General features: G+C 31.1%; 4 protein-coding genes across 4 annotated transcripts; 2 read left to right on the top strand and 2 right to left on the bottom strand.

The window, feature by feature from the left end:
* Window positions 1–787: 787 nt before the first annotated feature.
* LOC130890681 (neuralized-like protein 2) lies at window positions 788–4,017 on the bottom strand. Its single transcript, XM_057794903.1, has 4 exons — window positions 3,324–4,017; window positions 2,455–2,877; window positions 1,490–1,635; window positions 788–990 (listed from the first exon to the last, which is right to left on the bottom strand). Exons 1-3 carry the CDS (start codon window positions 3,586–3,588, stop codon window positions 1,514–1,516), a joined length of 810 nt encoding a protein of 269 aa, XP_057650886.1. The 5' UTR covers window positions 3,589–4,017; the 3' UTR covers window positions 788–990; window positions 1,490–1,513.
* A 116-nt stretch (window positions 4,018–4,133) lies between these two features.
* Window positions 4,134–8,852, top strand: LOC130895206 (minor histocompatibility antigen H13). The gene is made up of 5 exons (XM_057802399.1): window positions 4,134–4,391; window positions 4,883–5,052; window positions 5,757–6,115; window positions 6,480–6,789; window positions 8,605–8,852. The coding sequence occupies exons 1-5, from the start codon at window positions 4,203–4,205 to the stop codon at window positions 8,687–8,689; spliced, it is 1,113 nt and encodes a 370-aa protein (XP_057658382.1). The 5' UTR covers window positions 4,134–4,202; the 3' UTR covers window positions 8,690–8,852.
* A 627-nt stretch (window positions 8,853–9,479) lies between these two features.
* Window positions 9,480–10,490, bottom strand: LOC130895217 (proteasome subunit beta type-2-like). Its single transcript, XM_057802408.1, has 3 exons — window positions 10,309–10,490; window positions 10,060–10,253; window positions 9,480–9,837 (listed from the first exon to the last, which is right to left on the bottom strand). Exons 1-3 carry the CDS (start codon window positions 10,397–10,399, stop codon window positions 9,520–9,522), a joined length of 603 nt encoding a protein of 200 aa, XP_057658391.1. The 5' UTR covers window positions 10,400–10,490; the 3' UTR covers window positions 9,480–9,519.
* Window positions 10,491–12,326: 1,836 nt separating this feature from the next.
* On the top strand, window positions 12,327–23,076 carry LOC130891659 (LHFPL tetraspan subfamily member 3 protein). Its single transcript, XM_057796523.1, has 3 exons — window positions 12,327–12,855; window positions 21,144–21,392; window positions 22,809–23,076. Exons 1-3 carry the CDS (start codon window positions 12,453–12,455, stop codon window positions 23,000–23,002), a joined length of 846 nt encoding a protein of 281 aa, XP_057652506.1. The 5' UTR covers window positions 12,327–12,452; the 3' UTR covers window positions 23,003–23,076.
* The last annotated feature ends 405 nt before the right edge of the window (window positions 23,077–23,481 follow it).

Here is a 23,481-nt window from a genome sequence, read left to right as displayed (position 1 = left end):
AAAATAATGCCATCAAATAAAACTAGTGTGAATCATGGGTTTACAGCTGTGATCCAAAAAAAGGCAAGTCTTCACAGTGAAAGCATTCTGAATCTGCAAAGACTTGAAAAGCACCTCAAAATCGGAAAAAAGTGACAATACTGACTGATTTCTTTGATTATTGAGGTGTTGTGCACCACAGATATGCTTAGAGACCATCACTACAAAATACTTCGTTAAAGTATTGAAAATATAGCACGACATAGTCACACCTTTGTACAAGCAGTGATTGGCTCTGCCTCAATACAACAATGTGCCGGAAATTATTGAAATTTATGCTGCAATATTTAATAGATCACTGAATCAGTCCTGGCACAACAATTGGTTATGATCCACATTAAAAATGCTTTTCAAAGAATGCCAGTTTACCAGAAAACAAGAGTGTTGAACCTAATACAATGAATGCACTAGAGAAAATTACGAAAACTGGCTCTCATGGCTACTTTAGGAAATAGAAACACCATTTGGAATATGCTATTCAATAAAATGGGGACTACTTTGAAATATGCCTCTGATCAGATGATAAGGAATAGCACTAATGAGTAGATATGAAGGTAGGCTTAATACTTCTAGGACAGTAATTTAATTTTTTTCTGTGTGTTTAACAAATGTGTTGCTTTTAATACTTACATGTTTTTATACATCCTATAACTACTTTTGAAAAACACCACACCAATTTAATGTGGAAAATTATCACATTATTTTTGCTCATACTATTGAAGGCTGCATTTTTTTTGTAATAAAACCATTTTTTAAATTACATTATATTACAAATGAATATGATCACATATTTGTAATTAACAAAAAAATTACACTTAGATCAGTCTTACAGCCTGTCATCCAAATTACAATTATCTGTCTAAACTTCACAACTTGAAGAATGCTTAAAAAGGAATATACTGGTACAAATATATAGATCTCATACTGACTTCTAATATGTGGTACCCAAACCTGGAATAAATGTTAAAACAGTCATTAGAATTCACATATTTCTTATATATATTCTAAAAGGACTATTACAGAATTTTAATTTTTGATCAGATATTGAATAATAAGGAAAGCAACAATAATAGAATAATTCATTTCATGTCTCTACCAACCCCAGTTCATATCAATTAAATCTAGTTTTGGTACTGCAGAAATGATAAACATGTCTACCTTCTATTTGAAATAAATCGAAAACAGTGATATCTATCAAATTATTGCAAGCGACCATTTTATGTGTAGGACAAAGCATCGTTTTCACACAGTTAAGTCCAAGAAAATAAATTTTAAAATATTTTCTTCCAATAACTGAACATTTGGCATTATAACTAACATTAAATTAAATATTCTTATGTCTTATAAATCACAAAATATAAATTATTTAATCAAAACTGTTTAGCAAAGCTCAATTTATTCCTTATAATTCAGTTTTCCAATAATTCTCCACAACTGATGATATACTCACAAATATTCCAAGACAAAAACTTTTTTAAGTCTGGTACAATAAATATTCCTTCAAAAACTTGGGTAAAGGTAACGATACAACAGCACTTTTAGAAATACGAGTGTGGTGAAGAATAACGTCCCTGCATGCAGATTGAAGGGTAGGAACTGAAAATAAGTTTATAATAAACATATCATAAAGAAATGAATTATAATCACATAAAATTTTAAACAAATTATTCAGTTAATACATTTTTTTCGCAATTATAGGTAATTGATTGAAAAACTATTATATTTTTAATTCTACAAACCAATAAGTTGGACTTATACCACTCTTTAGCAATTGGACACCCACATTTGTTAAAATATTTTTCAAGTTATTGCAATCTGAAAAAATGGGTAGTTAGTTAAAATATTTTTATGAAGCTATTGACTGCACTTTCCTTTTAAGAAGAGTGAAATCTAGAACAATATAATCATTTGAAAGAAAGGTGAAAAATTGATTTTTCATAAGCTTACAACATTTGATGAAACTAATAAAGAGCAAATAAGAAAGTTGTGATTGTTTTTATTATAAAATAACAATGATTTCAAAAATTTCATCTTAGTATACAAAGGATATTTATCAATAAAATATCTAGAATATACAAGAAGATAATAAAAAAAATGAACACTTTTATAGTAGTACAGTAGTAGTAATAAATTCGGATGGTTTTTTTATTTGATTTTACCTCGCTGCTTCCAAACTATCAAATTGAAATATGTATGTTTATAGCGAATATCTTTTCAAATAAAATATAACTCCAAATTTCCACTGAATTTTTACATTTTTACCTCAACCTCAAAAGATGGTTATTAATTTTATCCCAGAGTAGTTATAGAAAAAACCAACATTAGATGAAACTGTTATTTTGAAGACTTGAAAGTATTCTTTCTTTCATTAACTTAATCTGTTCTGAATATAGAAAATGGTCAACATAAACTTACCCACATATAATTGAATAATTCTAACTTTCTTTGTAATACCATACACATCTACCACAACATGCAAAGGTGCTTCAGTAAAAGGGATTCTTTTCACACATGCTCCTTGATCTTCACCATTGATAATATAGTGCATATCAGCTTCAAATTCATCAGTGGGAATATACATTACACCAATCCTACTTCTCTTGTCAGTGGGAAGAATTGGTCCAGGTTCATTAGATCTAAGCATACTAGTGGGAATTGTGCCTCTACATGTTTTAATAAAATTACTATTGATGACTTCTTTTTTTATACCAGAAGGTACACATTTCCAACCATTTCCTTCCTCATATTCAAAAATACTATTTTGAGCTTTACTAATCCCATATATCCAAGATTTTCCTATGTCTAACAGATCAGGAAGAGCATACATTGGTATAGCACCTAAAATATTGTATATGCGTTGTTTGTTTCAATCAATTGTTTTGAAACCATAAATTAAAAGTTTTTTCATAGTAGAATAGTTAATACTTTTGATAAATGATTTATGATCAATTTATATTCATCTCACCTCTGTAATGACACTTATAATTAAATGTATCCTTAGGAAACTGTTACAAAATATCTAGGAACAGAAATACATCAATGTGAACTTAATATTTTTAAATTATTTGATTTATTAAAATTCTACATTTGAATCAATTGAAAAATATAGTCATTATTATTATCATCCTAGTATCTTAACAACAGTTGTCTCTCAAATACATAAATAACATTAATTATCAGTGGTGTGCTGTTATAATATAAATTCCATCATCTTGAAATTATCTATCACAATTTTAATCATAGGCAGAGTTGTAGGTAGTTTGGTAAAATTGCTTCAAATGTACCTGTTCTGCAGATAGTTGCCGGGTCCAGTTGAGTTAAGCCCAATCTCATATGACCACTCCAACCAGTTTCATTTTGTTCGATTTCTAGCAGGAAAATTTCACCAGGGGCTAAGGGTTTTTCACTGAAAGTCACTGCATTTGCAAAACTTTTTTGTCTGTATGCTACTGTACGATCTTCTGATAAAACTATGTTTTCACCATGGTAAGGGTGAAATCGAGTGACTCTGGTATTGGACATTTTAGATTGAATGTATTCATAATCCATCTCAATAACCGAGTTACCGTGAAATGATCTATAAATATGTTTTGCTGTTTTCTTCAATTTTAATTAATAATATTTACTAACAATTAAATTTCAGCTGTGTACACTGTACATACGAGCAATCATTTTTATTATTATTCTTTAGAGAAAACAAAATAAATTTGTTTTAACTTTAAATTTAATATTTATTAGTCAATGAAAACTCCAAACTTTTTATTTTATTATTCAAACTATTCCTTTTACAGACTTTTGACAGTACTATAATTTCCTTCTGGTCTACCACACAAAATCCTCAAACATGTTTTAGTCTGCTCTTTTCCATTGACATTGTCTATTTTCTTTTAGAATGAATTTATATACTATAATAGTACTCGACAAATTCAAGTTTTTGACAACAATTGAATTTTACAGAATTTTGGACGTATACATTGTAAAAAGTAATTAATAATTTCATTTTAACGCATTACTCTCAAATTCGTAAATACTTTCTATTAATTACGTCATTAACTTTCCTGTTTTTAATGGAAATTCCAAGCGATGCCTAAGTACGTGGCAATGACAGTGACGTTTACAAATAATTAATTGCTCAGTGTATAGGTGTCAGTTCTTTTAAAATCATGGCAAGTAATGTTCATTTAATCATAGCTCAAGCTAACGAAAATTTAACTGAAAATGTTAAAAATGCCACAGAAAAAACTCCTAGCACACCCGAGGGGATGGCCGTTGCTTATGGAAGCCTCGTGATAATGGCAATGCTTCCAATATTTTTTGGATCTTACAGATCTGTTGCTTACCATAAGGAAAATGTAAGTAACTTCATACCAGATTGTTTCGTAAATAACAACAGTGCATTAGATTCAACATTTAGTAGTTAATGAAAAACACAAATTTTGCTCTTAAGAGTACATTAAAATTTCTATATTTATGTGTAATGTTGAATGCGCAAGCTGAATTATTATATTTTATTATACCAAGTGCTTGTGTGTTTATCAATTCGAATTCAATCATTTGTAGTAGATAATGGATATTTAAAAACTAATAAGATTAATTTGAACTAATTATAGGTTATATACTTTAAGATATCTTCAAAATTGATGTCTAGTTCATACCATTACTATATGGAATCTTCACAATGTTAATTATAAATTCCACAAAATGACTAATTTAAAAATGATTTATAAATTCTTTATCAATTTTATCTAACTCGCCATATTGATAAAATTCATATTTTATTTTTACCTAGTTTTAAAATTAAATAGGTAATGTGCAGTAATTAACATTTTCTACTCTCTTTCAGAAACCCGAAAAAATGACTAAGAAAGATGCAGCTATATTTCCCATTATGGCCTCATGTGCTCTTGTTGCACTGTACATCGTTTTCAAGTTATTCTCAAAGGAATATATTAATTTGTTACTGACGGGATATTTCTTTTTCTTGGGTGTTTTAGCTTTGACACATTTATTAAGGTGAGTAAAAAATTGATCATAAATTAATGCTACTATTTTTGTATTTATACAAATTCATAGCAGATATTCAAAAATTGAAATATTTGAAAATTGTGTTCAGAGAATATATGAACTACTGGAAGTTTTTAATTAATAAAAGTAGGTTTTATTAGTAAACTGTTTGGGAAATGTTCTGTGTGATGGTTTCTGTGTATAAATACATGTATTCGTCCAGCTGGCTGAGGCTAGCCTGTAGATTTATGGAAATAGCATTATTGTATTATCACTACAGCTTCTATCCTTTTTGTCTGCCACAGTTGATCTATTATTATTAATATTATTATTGTTGATATTTGGCCTGGCAATTTCTGAGAGAACCATGCTAGCCTTCGTATGCACTACCATAATATGAGTCTGGTTGTTTGTTAGTGTTTAGTGGTGATAATACTAGAACCTAACATTGCAAATGGTTCTAGTATCAAGGATTGTAGGTGCTAACATTCAAAGAAATCAATGCTATTATCTTATTTATATTAACAAACATACTATTATGAGCATATACAATATCTTAGAAGTGAGTTTACATCCCCTACCACTGTGTTATGATGTTTTCATAATGACAAATATAAAACATGAAATCTGTAAATTGATAGTCGATCATTGTATACCTTAGCTAGCTATTTAGAAGAAGCCATGTCATACTTAAATTATTTTTTATTTTGCAGCCCTGTGGTGAGTAAATTAGTTCCTGCAGCCATTCCAAATATTCCATTCCATATATTGTTCAAACAAGGAGAAGGAGATAATACTCAGTTCTTAATAGATTACAGATTCTCTACCTATGATGTCGTATCATTAATAGCTTGCTCTTTGGTTGGAGCATGGTATTTGATTCAAAAACATTGGGTAGCAAACAACTTATTTGGTCTTGCATTTGCTGTAAATGCCGTTGAACTTCTACATCTAAATAACGTTGTTACAGGATGTATACTCCTATGTGGATTATTTTTTTATGACATATTTTGGGTATTTGGAACAGATGTGATGGTAACAGTTGCCAAAAGTTTTGAAGCTCCTATCAAATGTAAGTAAAGTAGATAGTTATAGTTGTGTATAAGAGTGTTTTTGTAACTTCTGATTATAGGTTATTATATATTGCTTTGGCTTCTCAACAAGTTAATGGCGAGTTTTCCAATAATTATATTTGAAAACTTATTATATCTTCCTGATAATGATCAATTTTTTCTTCAATAATATTATGTTTTATTTTTCAAAACTTTTTTTAATTATGTAGTTTCCATCTAAGAAAAATTTAAAATAGGCCTAAAATGAAAATTATCCAAAGATGTTCCCAAATCCATAAATATGAAGATTCAACCTTTTTTTTAATTATATTTACAAAGAATTTTCCATTTTTCATTATTTATTCTTATAAATTTTTTTTTCAGTGGTGTTTCCTCAAGATCTGTTGCAAAATGGACTCGCTGCTAATAATTTCGCTATGTTAGGGTTAGGAGATATTGTAATTCCTGGAATATTCATAGCCCTTTTGCTGAGATTTGATAATAGCTTAAAACGTAAAACCAAAACTTACTTCCATGCATCGGTAATCGCATACTTCCTAGGACTGATGGCAACAATTTTTGTTATGCATGTTTTCAAACATGCTCAACCTGCTTTACTTTACTTAGTTCCAGCTTGTTTAGGTACACCTCTGAGCTTGGCCTTACTTAAAGGAGATTTGACTGCTATGTTTAAGTAAGTAATAATAGATGTATCGATTCGTTTATTGTGCCTCTTTAAATGTATTATTAAAAAAATTAAGTCATATGATGAAAGAAATTCATAATTCAAAGGTTTAATTTAAATGCGTTTGAATTAGCAGCTATTCACTTTGTGTTTGGGGGCTTAAATTTGTGTTTATGTAACAATTTATCTTCCTTTTAAAAATTATCAAGAAAAATAACCAATTTTAAAACAGAAGAGACCTAAAATCAAGAACTTTTAGATGCATTAATATATCAGGTCTAAGAAATTAAAGAAATATATATAACAACCAAATAACCTCACCTAACCTATGAAATTCAACTTCACTCATAATGACCTAACATATAAAATTTAATGTCATTAATCATCAAACCTAACCTATAAAAATTCAAAGTCATTTGTAATCCAATCAAGGAAAATAATGATTCTATAGTAACCAGAGAATCGATATTTCAATCAATTAATTCTACCAAGCGTCAATTTGAATATTGGATTTTGAAATCCATGAATTTTGTGTTTTTACAAGAAACTATTCAATTTAAAACCGCCGAATCTTGACTAATTATTGTAAGTAAATTTTATTATTGTTATACAGCTATACATTTTTTTATATTGGATTTTACTATAATTTCACTCCCAAATGATGAATACATAAGTATTCGATAGCTTGGAATATATTAAAGTAAGTACATTTTGGTGTTAAATTTTGCCACATTTCCATATGTTGAGCATTTAGCTAATTAATAAAAATATAATTATAAGCTTATGTTTTCCATTTTCTCACTTAATTAAAAGTTCATTTAAATGAAAAAATTGAGGTTACTTAGTACCCAATTTGCTATGTCTATGACGATCACTGGCACCGCACAATTATGTTACAATTTTGAAAACTTATTAATTACTACTAAACAATAACAAATAGACGCGATTTGCCGGACATTAGCGAACACAGACTTGTCCTCTGTTTACCGGACGCAATAACTGTCGAAAAACCTATGGATCGTCCTCCTTCCTATCTAGCCTGCACGGTTTATTTATTAAATAAATAATCAGTATTGTGAATACTTTACAATACTCAATTAATTATGGCGGATCCTCAGTAGATTTAAACTTAGTTCTCACGCACGTAACTAAAAATGTACAGATATACTTGAATACCTCACTCACTGGTGAGTATCAATACAATAGTCCTCATTGTAGATAATTAATTTACAAATTCTAACTTTAATGAAAATAACTGCTATTATGTATAAGTTTTGATCTGATTAGGTTAGGTTAGTCCTCATCCTAATATTACAATATCCATGCTTTCTCAAATCTGAATAAAATACTTGTATTTTATACTTCATATATCACAACCTAAAAGGTAAGGGATTTATTTATATCTCCTTGTCTTTGGAAAATTCAAATATGTTTTCTAAAGAGTTTTATAATTTAATCTCAACATTCTATTGATAAAAAACACTTGAGTCCTAGTTATACTAGTCACTACTAGATTTAAAATTTCATGAAAACACAGCTGAGGACAAATTTGAAATTTTAATATAGATATATTCTTTACTTCAAATTACTAAAATGCTGATGCTAAGTTGGTTATATTGATTGGAGAATTCCGTTAAGTCCTACATAGAATAGTTACAGTAAATCTTAATCAAAAGTGAAAATCTTATGCTCTATTTTAGTACTAAAAAGCTAATTTTTTCAATCTACTAATGCATTTTTTTCTATTTGTTACCAATGATTTGGGATTATAGGATAGGCTAGTTCCTATCTGCTTGAAATAACTATAAAGTGTTATCTTTTCAGATACGAGGATTCTCCAGAAAATGAAAAATCAGAAGAAAAGAAAATAGAGACACAGCCCAAGCAAGAGGCTAAGAAGGCCAAGTAATGAAATATTTGTTTATTAAGTTTTTTGTGGTCAAAATTTTCCATATTTTCCAATATATAAAATATTGTTTCTCTGCACAATAAAATTTTTGATGAAACCACATTTAGTGCAATTTATGTTGTTTTTAAGTTGTTTTATATTTTCTATTAAAATATTCAGAAAACTTGATGTTTTATTTATAAGATATAACTAGATCCATAAAAATCTACAAATACAGAGTAAAATATTGATATATAGAATGCTATATTGGTTTATAAGTACAATAAAGTCTATTTATCGAAGAAAAAAAGTGAACCAAAACAATGATCAGTGCATGATCATCATATGAACATCCCATGCGAAACAGTGCGTGGCATCGTTATTAAGAGACAGAGAGACTCATTGGAAAACTTTTAGGTAGGATAAAGGAAATTTTGTATAGGAGGAAGTTGGCCCTGATATAGGAGCTACTCCTCTGCGATGCTGGGGTTGTGAAGGTTACATGGGGTTATGCTTGCTGGAAAGGAGGAAAAGCGAATGACCATTGTCCAGAAGAAAAGGAAAAAAGAGCTCTAATGTAAGTAAAAACGGCTTCTCTCGATTTGAGGATATATATATATTTTTTGTATTTTGAATGTTTTTGGTTTTTATTCTTAATTTAAATGGGGTGGGGATGGGTACAGCTGCGTCTGCATTATTCTCCATCGTCGGCCATTTGGCTGGAGAACCGGTTCTCCAGCATGGTGGTGTTCTTTTAAATTAAAAGTCTGTGGTCATCTGAGAGGAGTAACACATCCTTTAAACTAAAAGCTACTTTTCAAAAAGAATTTATATATTAAATAAAAATACGATTACATCAAATCTTTTCTTGTAATATCCGGTAGATCTTGTATTCCATTTTTATCAATACACTGAACTTTGAAGTTGGGCAGATTGATGATAAGTCTCTCATGTACTTCTTTTACACATTTTTTTAAAAGCTCATATCCTTGTTCTTTACTTAGTGATCTCAAATAATGCCGATCCATAATAGAAAGTGAAAAAAATCCTCCATAACCATGAGCTGCATAATCCACACATGCCATAGATGCTAAGTAGTCCATATAGTACAATTGGGGACCATCTTCTTCATCATATCCAGCCAGAAGAACATTTACATGATATGGAGTCTAAAACAAAAAGTTGACTGAAATTAGTATTTATAACAATTGACAACTACTATTCTGTAAAACTAAACTTCTACACTAAAAATAATTGACTACTTTTTATTTTGTGCCTGACATAGCACATCATCCATGATGTACTTGTTTTACTTGAGAAATATTTAAGCTTTGATTCAAATATACAATTAGTTTTAAAAACATAAAAAATATCAATTTTTGAGTATTTACCCTGCTTCGTAACGCATCTGCTAAATTTCTTCGCGTGAAAGTTGCGGCTTCTTTGGGACTCAACTCATATGTATTTCTCATTTTATAAAGTTGAATATTCTTTGCAATATATTCTGCAAATTGTGTAGTATCTCCAGGTTCTCCTGATACAGCCATAACAAGTTTATTTGATAGTTCATGAAGTTTATTCTCATCTACAATTTTTACACATTTAATGCTAATAAATGAATAGTACACCGGATTAGTTACCTGTTTTCATTACAATAATACTCTGAGCTGCAGTCATATCGGCCGCAATCAGCACAAAATCGTCAAATTTAATACCAAGTAGGCACTCCATTTTTTTCAACTACAAAAAGATTTATTTAATATCAAAAATGCTATGTAATGTTACCTATGTATAATATTTTACAACTGACGTTTCGAAATCTTTCAATCCGTTTCTACTCGGTGTAACTTTAAATCATAGAACTAGTTATAATGCGTTGATTGTATTCGAATACGTTCAATAGTTATTACCTTCTAGTAAAAACGTAAGCACGTTTTTGCTTAAATTAAATAATTAAAACTATTTGTTTCGTCTGAGTCCTCAAACTTTATTGGTAAATCTAATCTGAAACAGTTGCTTTTTTGCAAGTCACAGTTGAACCTACATTTTTTTGTCAGTCTCATTCGAGACAAAATATCCGCTAGATTAGTTTAAAATTTTATTGTTTAAGATTTGAACAAAAAAGATTATGCAACTTCTTTGGCGATGAGATAGTGCTTTTTGTTAACATCCTCGCAACCGAATTATCGCAGTTGCTATCAAACTTCCACTAATTAAAACGCTTTTACCTCTTAATATAATACTAACATTAAGTAAATCGACAATGTTGATAATTTCTTCATCCTTGATGTTTTCATCATATATGAAGTGAAGATAGTCATTTTAGGAAAATCATAACCCTTTATCCAAAGCAATAGCAATTTGAAAAAAACTAGGTTGGAATTCTCAATTTCATATTGAACTGAAGTTTGTTGGTAATCGCATCTATAAAATGTGGAAAAGTCGATATCTATGGTTTTAAACTGACGTTTCAGGTTTAAACTTCACTTGTAAAATTTTGCCTTAATTATGGAATTATGTTTATACCCTAGTAAATACTAGAAATCATACATACATAATTTATTATTTCAAATGCTGTTTAACACAATACAGCTTAAATTATAATTTTCATACTTATTTTCGGAAACTCTGCACGAAAAACAAAATTTGATTCTGTTATTGGTTTATAAAGTTTATTATTAATTGCCAGTTTCTTGCTTCAATATTGAATAGTGAAATTTTTTGTAAAACCTGCGCCGCCAGTATTGTCAAATAGTTCAAATACCAGAAATAATCAAAGTGGTAGTCCAAACCAGTTTTGAAATAAGAATTAGTCGGACGAATTGAACTAACTATCTGTTAATTGATGGTTCTTAATTCGTTCTAAAGATTTAGGTTAAAATACCTGTAGAAGCTCATTAATAATATATTATAGCCCAGGCAATTGAATTAAAAGTAACAGTAAATTGTTTTGAACTTTTTTATAAACATCAAAACAATCAATACTAATCAACAATGGCACTGTTTCTGTGTAAATTTTATCTTAAACCGACTTACACACTCTTTCTTTTGAGATAACTAGATTTATCAAACAGAATAGAAAATTTAAAAGTTGCACTTACCGTTGATAACAAGTAGTGGTTGGAATATTAAATAGAAAGTTTATTTGGATATATACATTGAAAATAAGATCTATACTGATATTAGGAGATTTAAATAATATTGATATTCCAATACATACATTTTCATTTAATTCTTACACCTTTTTCCGCAATTTTATCTCAATTATCTGTCAATGCATATAATGATACATATTATTCTGACAAATCACATTTAGCAATGCTACTGTCACATTACTTCAAATCACTGAACATGAGATGTAAGATCGATTTGGGGCGCGTTAAATAATAGAAGTGTGCTTTGGATTTTAGAATAGCTCATTACATCGTCTGGATTCTGTTGATTCACGTTTTATCGCATATTAAGAAACAGTGTAAATCTAATATACAATAATTTTATATTAAATATAAAATAATAGAAAGACGAGATTATATGACCTACTATGATATATTACAACGAACTGGAAATATTCAAAGTACCTACTTAAAATAACATTAAAACTTATTGCCTGGTCTATAAAAGTACCTCGTCGTGATACCTACATAAGACGATCTTGAGAGAGGAAGGGAGTAGAAAGTAGTACCGTGCAACAGTGGAGTGTGTTATTTAGAGTCCATATGATCATTTTTCTACTGATGATACAGATGTAGTGAGAACTATTATTTGTTACAACCAATCCCAAAATATGGGTTCAAAAATAGAATATGTCGATTCGTCTCAAATCTATGCTACAAGCTACGTAAGAAATTCAAAAGCCGTCGGTGTTCTATGGGCAATATTCACGATATGTTACGCTATAATAGCAATAGTGGCTTTCATTACAGCTGAATGGATCGGTACCACAACTGGTGAAAAACCCGGTAAAATTGGACTGTATACAGTGTGTTATTTAGGTGAAAATGCAGTACCGTGTACAGAAAACTTTTGGGACAGTTTCATGGATATTGCAAATCCGTTTAAAGCTGCTACTGCATTTTTAGGATTGGCTGTTGTTACATCACTTTTGACCATTTTCGTAATGTTTTTCTTTTGCATTTGTCGAGCAACTACTATTTACCATGTATCTGCTTGGTTACAATTGATTTCAGGTAAAGTATATATTTTTTATTTAATTTTCGACATACAAAAAATATTTGTGCTCTACGTATAACATTATTGTTGTTATATTCATTGCCTCTGGCAAATTTATATTGTATAATTAAGATGCCTAAACACTTTTTTTGTTTAAAAAAAGATTATTATTTAATTTAATTAAATAATTGATTATTCCTATATACTAATTTTTTATATAATCTAATTTAGCAATACTTTCTAAAAGTTTGATTTAGTATTTTGAATATTAAATAGTAAATAAGGTATTTAGACTTTAACATTTCTGGTAATGTTTATTTAATAGTGTACGTAATGGATTTATGTCTGAATAAAATGAATACCCAGTGCTAGAATTAAATTCTCAACTCAATTCACCAACTTGCTTTTTTTAAAAACAATTTACTTAGCAAACTGAGAATTTAATAATTTAAAGTTACAAATAGTTACATCTACTAACGTACTAGTCGAATATCAAATTAAATGAACTAAGAATTTAAAGTTATATTGGTTACACCAATCTGATTGGCGTACTGGATGAATATCAGTTGAATGAACAAAATATTATTATTATTATTATTATTTGAAGTTGCCTTTCTGCTTGATTTTCTTGTCTGTAAAGACATGTTTGTCATTTTTCGATCCTCCTGTTCCGCTGTCGCACCAAGGTTAATTTTTATTTATTGCAATCTAATTTTTCGCTATTTGATTTCTTCTCCCGTCTTTTTCTCGGCGTGAGACGAGTAACAAAATATTAGTTTCACAGGCTTCTTTATATAATATGTAGTTCTTATCTTATACCATAATAATTATAAAATTAGATAAATATATTTATGGTTCATTATTGTCACATTAATAATAATTAACTGAAGATGATACTTCAATGGGGTTGAAGTGGAATCTATAAAACTTACAGACAGATTAAACATATTCAAAATTTACAGCAAGATAACTTAAAGAGATTAGAGTTCATAATAATAAGTAATTGATGATGATACGCGCTGTGAAGAGGGTTGTTTTGGATAACTTAATTCTAGATTCGGCACTTCTGACAAGCGATACATCCAAACGATAGAATACTAAACAAGTGTAGGCTAGAGCATTCCTATTATAAATTCAAAGTACATTTGTTTACGTTCAGTTCATTCAAGAGCTTTTAATAAGTGGAAACAGTGTTTATCTCGAACCTGGTCCTTCAGTATGTCGTTTCGTAAAGTCATTGGATTTTCTACAAACTTCATAAATATGCTTGAAACATTATACCTATTATTTCACAATTCATTAAATGTTACAACTTAACTCTAAAACGGAATGAACAATAATAAATAATTAATTAATGCCCGAATATTTTGAACAAGGCTCACGACTTCACTTATCTTCTCCTGCGTCTTTAAGAAGGTTGAGATAAACTCCTGCCTTCGAAGTTTAAACTCACGAGGCAAGGGGGTTGAATCGATGGTGATGGAACCACAGGAGCCTGGGATATTGTCTTTTTCCTTGAAGTGGAACTTCTTGTAGGAGAAGGCTGCGATTGCTCCTGGCATCATGGCGTAAATCAGTATGGTCCACACGCTGAGTGTGTGTGGATTACTGCGGTCGTCCAATGCAAGAGGTAGTTGTCTGTCGCTTGGTATAGAATGTCCGGAAATTGATTCAACTTGACATCTTCTAACGGTATCCCCGGTTTTAGAGTTGGATGTCGGGAAGAAGTATTGGTTGGTTATTCGCAGTGGATTTCTCGTTTGCTAGCGTATGTATTTCTGATTGGATTTGACATACTACAGGGATTTCGATTAAGAAGGTTCCGTTCAGCTTTGTGACTTATTGTTGATGTCTGCAGGTGATTTTTACTGTATCTTCGCTTGGAAACACACCTATCCAATTATTGGTGTTTCCCAGTTGGTTAAATTTTGGTTAATTTGAGTTACTTGTACCGAGAGATGAACAATAATGAATAATTTAAAAAAAGGCGAATCTTTTGAACAATATGAATATCGTCTTTTTATATGACGAATCTGCAAGGTTCACGTCGTGTCGTCATGAAGATTGAGATAACTGTGGTGAAAATCTGTTATTTGCACACACTTGTTAAATTTGTTCCAAAACAAAAGTTTCTAAGCAAAACAGAAGTTATTATATATGAGATATCGAGTACTTTTTGGCATTAATCATTGAACAAATGTATTTTTAATCAAAAGGAAATGTGGGATTTTTGTGTGTGTAGTTTAATTATAGATGTAGTGAAACATTGAGCAGTGACAAAATAGTTGACGAATAAACATGAGTGACTATTTCCAAAAATCGATAGTGGAAAATCCAGACGTTACTACCAGATATAAGCAAGAAATTGCGAAAATGTATAATGTGGATCCATTTTCACTTGAAGATATTAACCTTCAGTGAAGGAATTTTTTCAAAAGTGACAAATCTGGACATGGTTAGTTATCTAGTGCCAATAATGATTATACCAGCAAACAAATGAAATCATTTGAACGTTTGAATGCTCACAAATATTTTGATACAAGCTTTGTATTGAAGAATCCCAAATTCTAAAGTACTTTTCGTATATGTAATACTCCTATATTGACATTTGGTATGAGAAAAAACGGCCCTACGTTACGGTGCCGACAATATTCATGTTTATTTCATTCAACTTTATGTTTGAGAATGCACAGAACCGAGCTGGAACCTCGGAGGATAGAGAAATCGCTGCCATTCTGTCTTCCTTAGTCGGAACAGCTTCCACTTATAAAAACTGTCCATATATAAGAATTACATATATGGTTATTTTTGTAGCGGCTATCTGCGGTTTTTCCTTCAGAGCTGTTGGCGGCCCTGCTTGCAAATTTATCACACTCCAACCTTTCCATCCTTCACTAATAAAACACTTCTTGTGATGTTATTCCTATCAAATACTTAATTGTATTGCAGTTAATTTCCAGGCATATAGTCCTAGTTTCAAAACGGCGAAATACAAAACCTGAATATACGCGAAATCTTTGTAATCTATGTTTAATCAAAGTAAGTGATGCTTTGTTAGAAAACAGTATTTCGATGACTGTTAATAAACGGTCCAATATTAATTAAAACTCAAAACTCTTTTCAAAACATTGTAAGTTATTAAGCCTGTATAATATTAATTAGTTTTTACATCGTCATATTCTATACCAGTTTTTTTACCTTTTTTTTAGATCCCGAGTCAACAATAATAAAGTTTCTTTCTTTCTTCTAACTTAGAGCCAATTTTACAACCTAAGATAAAACTGGAGATTAAACTATGATTTGAACTCTAGTTTGAAGCAAGATTAAACAAGATTGCTCTATTTTACATTTCAAAATTAAACAGACATTTTTCTTCCAGGTGTCATAAATATAATAAAAATTTTTCCGACATTTGTTTTTTAAAGTTAAATTGTTTAAGAAAGTTGTATAAACAAAGAACAAAACAAATCGTACAATTTCTATGGAGTAGTACTTTTGGTTAACCTTGTGAAGAAATACAAAGAAACAGTTGAATCCATAAGAAAAGTGACGGCAACTTGGACGGAAAAGAATTGGGAGTTAGAAAGGGAATGATGTAAATAATAAAAACGGTCATGGTTTTGATATAACCACAAAAAATTTGAAAAATGTGGGAAAAATTGAAGATTCGCTCTAGAACGAATAAGTTTTTGTTTTCTCGGCGCGTCGACAATGTTGATAATTTCTTCGTCATCATCGTCGAGTTCATCAAGTATAAAGTGCGAATCTTCAATCATTTCATCAATACCCTTTATAATATTGTAAAAATGTAAACAATATGCAAAAGTAAGATTCGGATCCTCCGTTTCATGTGTAAACTGCCCAAACCGACGATAACGTTTAAATCGCAGTTTATTAGTTAACGCCATCTATAAAACCTAAGTGAAAAACGGTATCTGTAGTTTAAACCGGCGTTTAAGGTTTAAACTTCACTAAAATTGATCCTTAGTTGTACAGCACGTTAGCCAAGGGCCTTATCATACTAGCGGATTGCGAGCGTTCTCATAGCGGAAGCGCAAAAAGATCGCTGTAAATAGCAACGTGGACGCCATTTTGTACAGTCGCGTACAAATTCCAGTCTGTACGCCGCCCCGCCTCACTTCAGTCCGTAACCCGAATTTGAGTGGACGCAGGTGGACCTGATTACAAATTTGCATTGTCTCTGGTTGAAGATTTAATGAATTCATCCAGACTATAAAATGGATTGCAAAATGGAGATCATGGGAGTTTTGAAAAAATACAAGCGTATGTCTAACAGCTATGCTCCAAAATAGGATATTTTACAAGTCAGAGCCACTCCAGACGCATCCGTCGCGCGCCGCTTCGCTCCGCAGTCGCTCGCAAACCGGTAACTTGATAAAACTGTAAAGTAATTATATCCGATTAGATATCGTTGCGATGCATATGTTGAGTGAAATGTAAAACTTTCTGGTTATATGAAAGTTTCATGTATTGAATTAAAGAACGCCATTTTAGAATTTGTTCCATCTAATCATAAAAACTTAACACATCTGTCAACATTAACAATTATTAACTATGGTATATTTTAATTATGGTTATAACGGAAAGGTCGTACCATATGTTATGCAGGATCGACTGTTACTATTAAAACCCGTTATATTGGTAATAAGGTGGTTACAGAATTACAAAAAATTTTAAGGTGAGGTATCACATATCATCGTTATTGAATAATGCTTATCTCACACTAGATTTTGAAATTAATTTTTTTTTGTTCGAGATATAATTAAATATTGTCATCTAAACATAAGTACGTGTACTGCAGCTGTTACTTTGTCATGTTTTTTAACCAATGATTCCAGCACCCAATCATTTTATCAATTATATGTCATCAATAGATGCTAGACTAACTATATACGCCGACGATAATTTAAATGAAACAATACCTAACTGGAAAAAAAAAAGATAACAAAAGACACAAAGTGCAATATACAGATCAGAACGTCTACACTTAAAGGCCCGTTTACACGAATTTAGTGAGCACTTATTTAGTTAATTTTAAGCCGTGTGAACAGACAGTTTAGTGTTTAGTACCTGTACTAAACTGTCTGTTCACACGGCTTAAAATTAACTAAACACTTAACTAAATAAGTGCTCACTAAACTCGTGTAAACGGGCCTTACGACTCCAAACGGCAAATCAGTCATGAGCTAAGTGGGTTGATTTCAGACGAAAATGAGTTTCTACGCCCATTTACTTTTTGACCGGATTCTCACCGACGAACTAAATATGCACCGCGACACTAGACTTTTAAAAAAGGTCAACAGATTGTGTGCAGACATTGCTAATATTTGGATGCTGCATCTCGATTTTTAACATCGAGAAATATTCCAGTTTCAATACAGCCACTCTATTCGCTGGATCTATCGTTCTGTGACCTCTTTCTGTTCCTCAAATAAAAAAAAACGTAATTTTGATTCGATTAAGGACATCCAAACAACTGTAACGAGAATGTTGTCGAATAGTAGGAGATTATCTAGACAATGCTTTACTAGTTTTATTATTAGTAGTTATTATTTGCTATGAGTTTAGTATATAAGTAAATGTATTTTTCATTAATCGATTTGTCTATTGAAGAATGATACAGGGTAGTGGGGGCATTGGGAAAAGTTTTAAAATTTCACACAACATTTTTCAAAATGGTTTAGTTCATCTACATAATAAAGGGCATCGGCATAGATAATGTCTAAGTGGTTATAAAGTATAAGTATTAATGATATAGACGAATAGTGCAATTTGCAGAATATTTGCACAATGAGACATAGGAACCACGAAAAACTTGTATGTTTGCATTCAAAATAAATTACATAATAATTAAAACACGCCGTATATTGTTAGAGATAAGGAGAACTAGAAATAATAGAGTATATATGTGAATATGAATATATACTAATTTGATTTGGGTTGAATGGTACACGTGCATCAATTTTGCTAGTTTTTTACATTTTATCTAAAAGGAAATTTTATTAGTCTTCCATACTCTATAATTGTTCTTTGTTCTTTTATTCCCACTAACGACTGTAATCAGTCATCTGAATGTTGGGAATATCTGTTAATGTTTCAATAGTGGGAAGTATATATGGAAAAATTCTCTTATACGGGTAATTACTTATGCATGTTGAGAATTATTGGTTAATTTTCATACTTTTCAAGATTTATAAAAATACTTAAATCTATTCCATTTTGTTTATTCTGAAATGAATGAGTGAATGAGAACTTATTCTTTAGTTGAGAATGAAAAGTTATTCAATAATTTGATTCACCGTATCGAAACCACATTTCTTGACAGTTACTCAATATTTTTTTAAAGAGAAGTGTAGAATACACGAAAACAGTATAGGTTGATTTGGTAAACTAGGTTAAACCTCAACAATTCCTATTGTTTATAGCAAAACAACGATTGCAAATAATAATTCAAACGGTGCAATAATATAATAGCTTACGTGGATTAATGTAACACACTTTGGATTTATACAGTGTGTAACGCATAAGAATTGACATACAGAGTAGAAGTGTATAGGTGAGCCCAAAATATGACGATTGGGGGCAATTTACCTCTATATCATTTGTTACACTCACGTTGGAAATGTCTGGGAGTTTTTACATAAGGGTTTTCATCTGAATACTCATGATAATTATGCATATTTGTAATATCCCTACGAGTGAAGCAAGTCTCACCAGTAAAAAAAATTCTATTTTGAATGTGAATATCCTGACGTAAAATAAATTGAGAGAAATTCGTTCGCTGAACCAAGTTTTGCGGTTACAACTCTTGCACTAACAATATAAAACTTTCCTGTTTCTCGAGCCCGTCAACATTAGAAAATATTTCTCTGTGAGAAACCACGCGATTAGAAAAGCTCCTCCGATATTCTCCGACGCTTTTTCTACATTTTTTTTCGTTAAATCAGATTATTCCTCTCATTGAAATAAAATTATATTAAAAATTTAATTACTACAAGAATTGAATTGTAGATTGTCACATTTGATGTAAAAATTCATCGCTAGCTCTTGACTTTTTTTGTAAATTTTAAAATATGTTACCAAGTCTGTAAATAATGCCATAGTGAACGAATACAAATAGTAAAAAGTAACTGGAGAATTTAAATAAATTATATAAGTAGTGAATAGTTGAATATTATTAATTATTATAAATAGAGAGCTGTCTAGTGACATAAATAAGAAGGAAAACATTACAATAAAATTGTTGAAAACTTGGAATTGGTTCTCGACTTTTTGAAAATTACATAGTTTCATGAAAAATAACAAGAATAAAAAAAGTTTTACCGTTAAATTATCCATGGTATAAAAATTAAATTTTTCAAATCAAGTGACACATAAAAAAACTTGTTAAATTTTAAGGTTAGATCACCCTTAATCAGAATGGTTTAATTCCCTTCTACTCACTTTAGGGCCCTACTTTAAAGCTCTATAACTCCTCAGGGATGCAACTTGGTATAGAGGTGAATTGCTCCCATTCGTCATATTTTGGGCTCCCCTATACCCCTCTGCTTTGTGTTGGTTCTTATAACAACATAATAATATATTAATCCTTGTATCTATATAACATTCACCTTATAAATAATAACATTAATATTTGTAAAAATAAATATATGAGAATCATCAAATAGATATAGACCAACGTGTTGTCAGAGGGTTTAAATATACCAGTACTTTGAAGATATGGTTTTAAGTTTCCAATGATTGGAGGCCCTCGCCTTTCTATAACACATAGCGACCCTTCAATCACCACACTTCTTCAACAAATTTATGAATTGAACGAGGAAACATACATGAGTGGTATGTATCTGGGGTTTTGTATATCAACTGGATTTAGAACAACAGATGTTGTTGCTGACCATTTCGGTTCCTAATTCGTGATAAGGTAATAAAACTCACGTACTTATGGGTTATGATTGAAAATGTGAGTGTTCTATATATAATAGCAACTATATAGGGTCACCACTAATTATGGTATATGACCAAATATATGTGTGTTATATTTACTTTGATGTTTATTTGAGTCAAAAAGGCAAATACCCTACCAAAGAAAGATGGCTTAATATATAACTTCCGTTTTGTCTTGTCTTCTCGTGGCAATCCTAGAGATTAGAATCCTAGAATTACCAGTTGTTTCGATGTTTATCGCATAAGAAAATTGGCTTTTAATTATAACAAAGTTAACAATAATTTAATTAGGGCACATCCATACATAATTGCTGTTTCTGTGATATCTTATTTTTTCCAGCTATATGCATGATTGCTGGATGTGCCGTCTTTCCAGCTGGTTGGAATTCAGATAATATCCGTGAAGTGTGTGGACCAACTACCGATAAATATGCATTAGGAAATTGCCAGATACGATGGACATATATATTAGCAGCGATTGGTTGCTTAGATTCAGTAATTTTGTCTACACTGGCGTTCCTTTTAGCAATTAGACATATAAAATTGCAGCCAGATCCTCATTATTCTACATCACCTAGTCTATTTAAAGGTGAGTTACTTGTTTTTTGTGTTATTAACAATTGGCTTTCGGCTTTCAATTTTGTTACTTTTTATTCTTTATGTGAGAGATACGCGAATCATGTCAAAATACATATTAATAATTTCATTTTAAATAGAGTTTTCATGCTTTCATTAGTAGTGAATATGTCCTACACACCTGTACTTAGAAAGATCTGTCTGGTTGCAATGTTTACATATTTCCATCATTAAGTACTAATTCCATATTTTTATAATGTTTGATGGTTTTGAATAGAGTGCTATTTTTTTACGGGGAGATTATTGTTACAAGAGCAGAAAAACGAGGGTCGGAGACCTAAGTATTGACGTGCAGAGTTATCAATTTTCGTGTGATGTAGAGTACTACCAGAGTGCCGTCGAATGCTACCAGCCTCTCACCCAACACTCATCGCGATATTGATTTTATACTTTTTCGAAGTGCCGTGCCAAGTCACGGATGGCCTCCCTCGGGAACTGCGAGTTCCAGAGTTCAGTTCTGGTGTGCTGCCAGAGCGCCATCGTATTCACTCCAAAAACTCATTGTCTAACCTAACTTGAAAATCGAGGAATATACTACTTGAGGGTTAAGTTTTGTTTTTGTTTCGTTGAGTTTTGAGGATCAGGTCAGGTTAAGTTAGGTGATGAGTTTTTGGAGTTAAAGTGGTGGCCTTCGAAGGCACTCTGGTAGCACTCTATAAATTATCCAAGCACAGTCTTCAGAACTCTCATTATCGTAACCTCACCATAAAACGTGTTTACAGGGTGTTCGATCATTTTGATAGGCAATGACCAAATGGCGCCTGATACTGATGATAATATGAGATTGAAGGCACACACATCACTAACAGATAACGGTATTGGAGAAATCAAACCTGGAACACTGTATAATAGGTGATACACGGATGGCTCCAGGAATGACTGTCGGAGCAGGCTTCTGTAGAGGATACGCTATCGTCTTCCAAGCCGATTCATTCGCTGTGATGAAATATTGCCCTCGTCATTTTTAGATCACCACAACCACTAGTAGGTCCAAAGCCCATTAATGGTGTACATGTGTAGCGCTGATAAGTTTGCCCGCTACATAGACTCTACGGATATGGAACCATCTTTACTTTCTGAGTAGCCCTCGTGATTCATAAATGCTAATAATATTTTAAATAAACTAATAGTATTCGAAAACCATGACAATTTTTGATTAGATCAACTGCTTGATATCTCTTATCGAGATTCAATAACAACAAATGTGCCGGTTAATTGGTATTTCACATTTTTACAACATTTGTCTTTGGTCATGTGAGGATTATTTTATTTTGTCGGCAGGCATTTTCAAATAAAAGTCCAGTTCGTAATGATTTCCAAAACACGCACATGGCATGTACTTATCATTAATGGTAAATTTTTCTTGTAGGTGAAATGAATGGTGCTTTCATGGGCGATTCTGCTAGCGTAGCAGGTTCTAGAAAATCGTTAAGCATCCATCCAGTGCTCATGGCGCACACAGGTCAAGAAGACACCTATTCACAATTTTCTCAAAGGACTGTACCCAGATCTATCCATTCAGGACATTATTCACATCCAAATTCACTTCATAGAAATATATGATTATCATGATATGTATATTCAAAATTGTTTAATATTAAAGTCAAGTATATTATGTTTTTATTAAATATTAAAAATTTACTTTGGATACTTTTTTTGGTGTATCTAATATAGCGGAAATCCAATGTCTTACAATGTCGCTCCTTGCTGGGACAATATCCATTGGCTAATTTTTTCACTATAACAAAACAGGTTTATTTCTGACGTTACGAGGTTACGTAAATATTATCTTAGAAGTGCTCCGTCTTATTTCATGATTTGTAATTGATTCTCTCTCCCAATTGCGTTACGATTTTTGTTTCATCCGCCATATTATCTTGATCTGTATCCCTCCATTTACTCCCTATTTCCAAATTAAAAAATTATGTGGATTAGGAGTGATTTCACACAAAGATGAGATGATCGCAAAAACGAACGCATATTGTGCGTTCGTTTTGGAAAGTTGAAAAACTTCCTGGATTGAAGATGTCGATTTGAAGGGA

Source organism: Diorhabda carinulata, chromosome 1 (genome assembly GCF_026250575.1).
Source record: "Diorhabda carinulata isolate Delta chromosome 1, icDioCari1.1, whole genome shotgun sequence".
In the NCBI taxonomy this organism is placed as follows: Eukaryota; Metazoa; Arthropoda; class Insecta; order Coleoptera; family Chrysomelidae; genus Diorhabda; species Diorhabda carinulata.
The sequence above is the reverse complement of the archived record's forward strand: the minus strand, read 5'-3'. Positions and strand labels throughout refer to the sequence as shown.

Coding starts and splice junctions, on each gene's coding strand:
- LOC130890681 (XM_057794903.1), bottom strand. CDS start 3,588: ATGGATTATGAATACATTCAATCTAAAATGTCCAATACCAGAGTCACT. Junction 2,878..3,323: donor GGCAACTATCTGCAGAACAG/GTACATTTGAAG, acceptor ACAATATTTTAG/GTGCTATACCAATGTATGCT. Junction 1,636..2,454: donor AATTATTCAATTATATGTGG/GTAAGTTTATGT, acceptor ACTTATTTTCAG/TTCCTACCCTTCAATCTGCA.
- LOC130895206 (XM_057802399.1), top strand. CDS start 4,203: ATGGCAAGTAATGTTCATTTAATCATAGCTCAAGCTAACGAAAATTTA. Junction 4,392..4,882: donor TTGCTTACCATAAGGAAAAT/GTAAGTAACTTC, acceptor ACTCTCTTTCAG/AAACCCGAAAAAATGACTAA. Junction 6,116..6,479: donor TTTTGAAGCTCCTATCAAAT/GTAAGTAAAGTA, acceptor TTTTTTTTTCAG/TGGTGTTTCCTCAAGATCTG.
- LOC130895217 (XM_057802408.1), bottom strand. CDS start 10,399: ATGGAGTGCCTACTTGGTATTAAATTTGACGATTTTGTGCTGATTGCG. Junction 10,254..10,308: donor TATTATTGTAATGAAAACAG/GTAACTAATCCG, acceptor TAAAAATTGTAG/ATGAGAATAAACTTCATGAA. Junction 9,838..10,059: donor CAGATGCGTTACGAAGCAGG/GTAAATACTCAA, acceptor TTTTTGTTTTAG/ACTCCATATCATGTAAATGT.
- LOC130891659 (XM_057796523.1), top strand. CDS start 12,453: ATGGGTTCAAAAATAGAATATGTCGATTCGTCTCAAATCTATGCTACA. Junction 12,856..21,143: donor TTGGTTACAATTGATTTCAG/GTAAAGTATATA, acceptor TATTTTTTCCAG/CTATATGCATGATTGCTGGA. Junction 21,393..22,808: donor ATCACCTAGTCTATTTAAAG/GTGAGTTACTTG, acceptor TTTTTCTTGTAG/GTGAAATGAATGGTGCTTTC.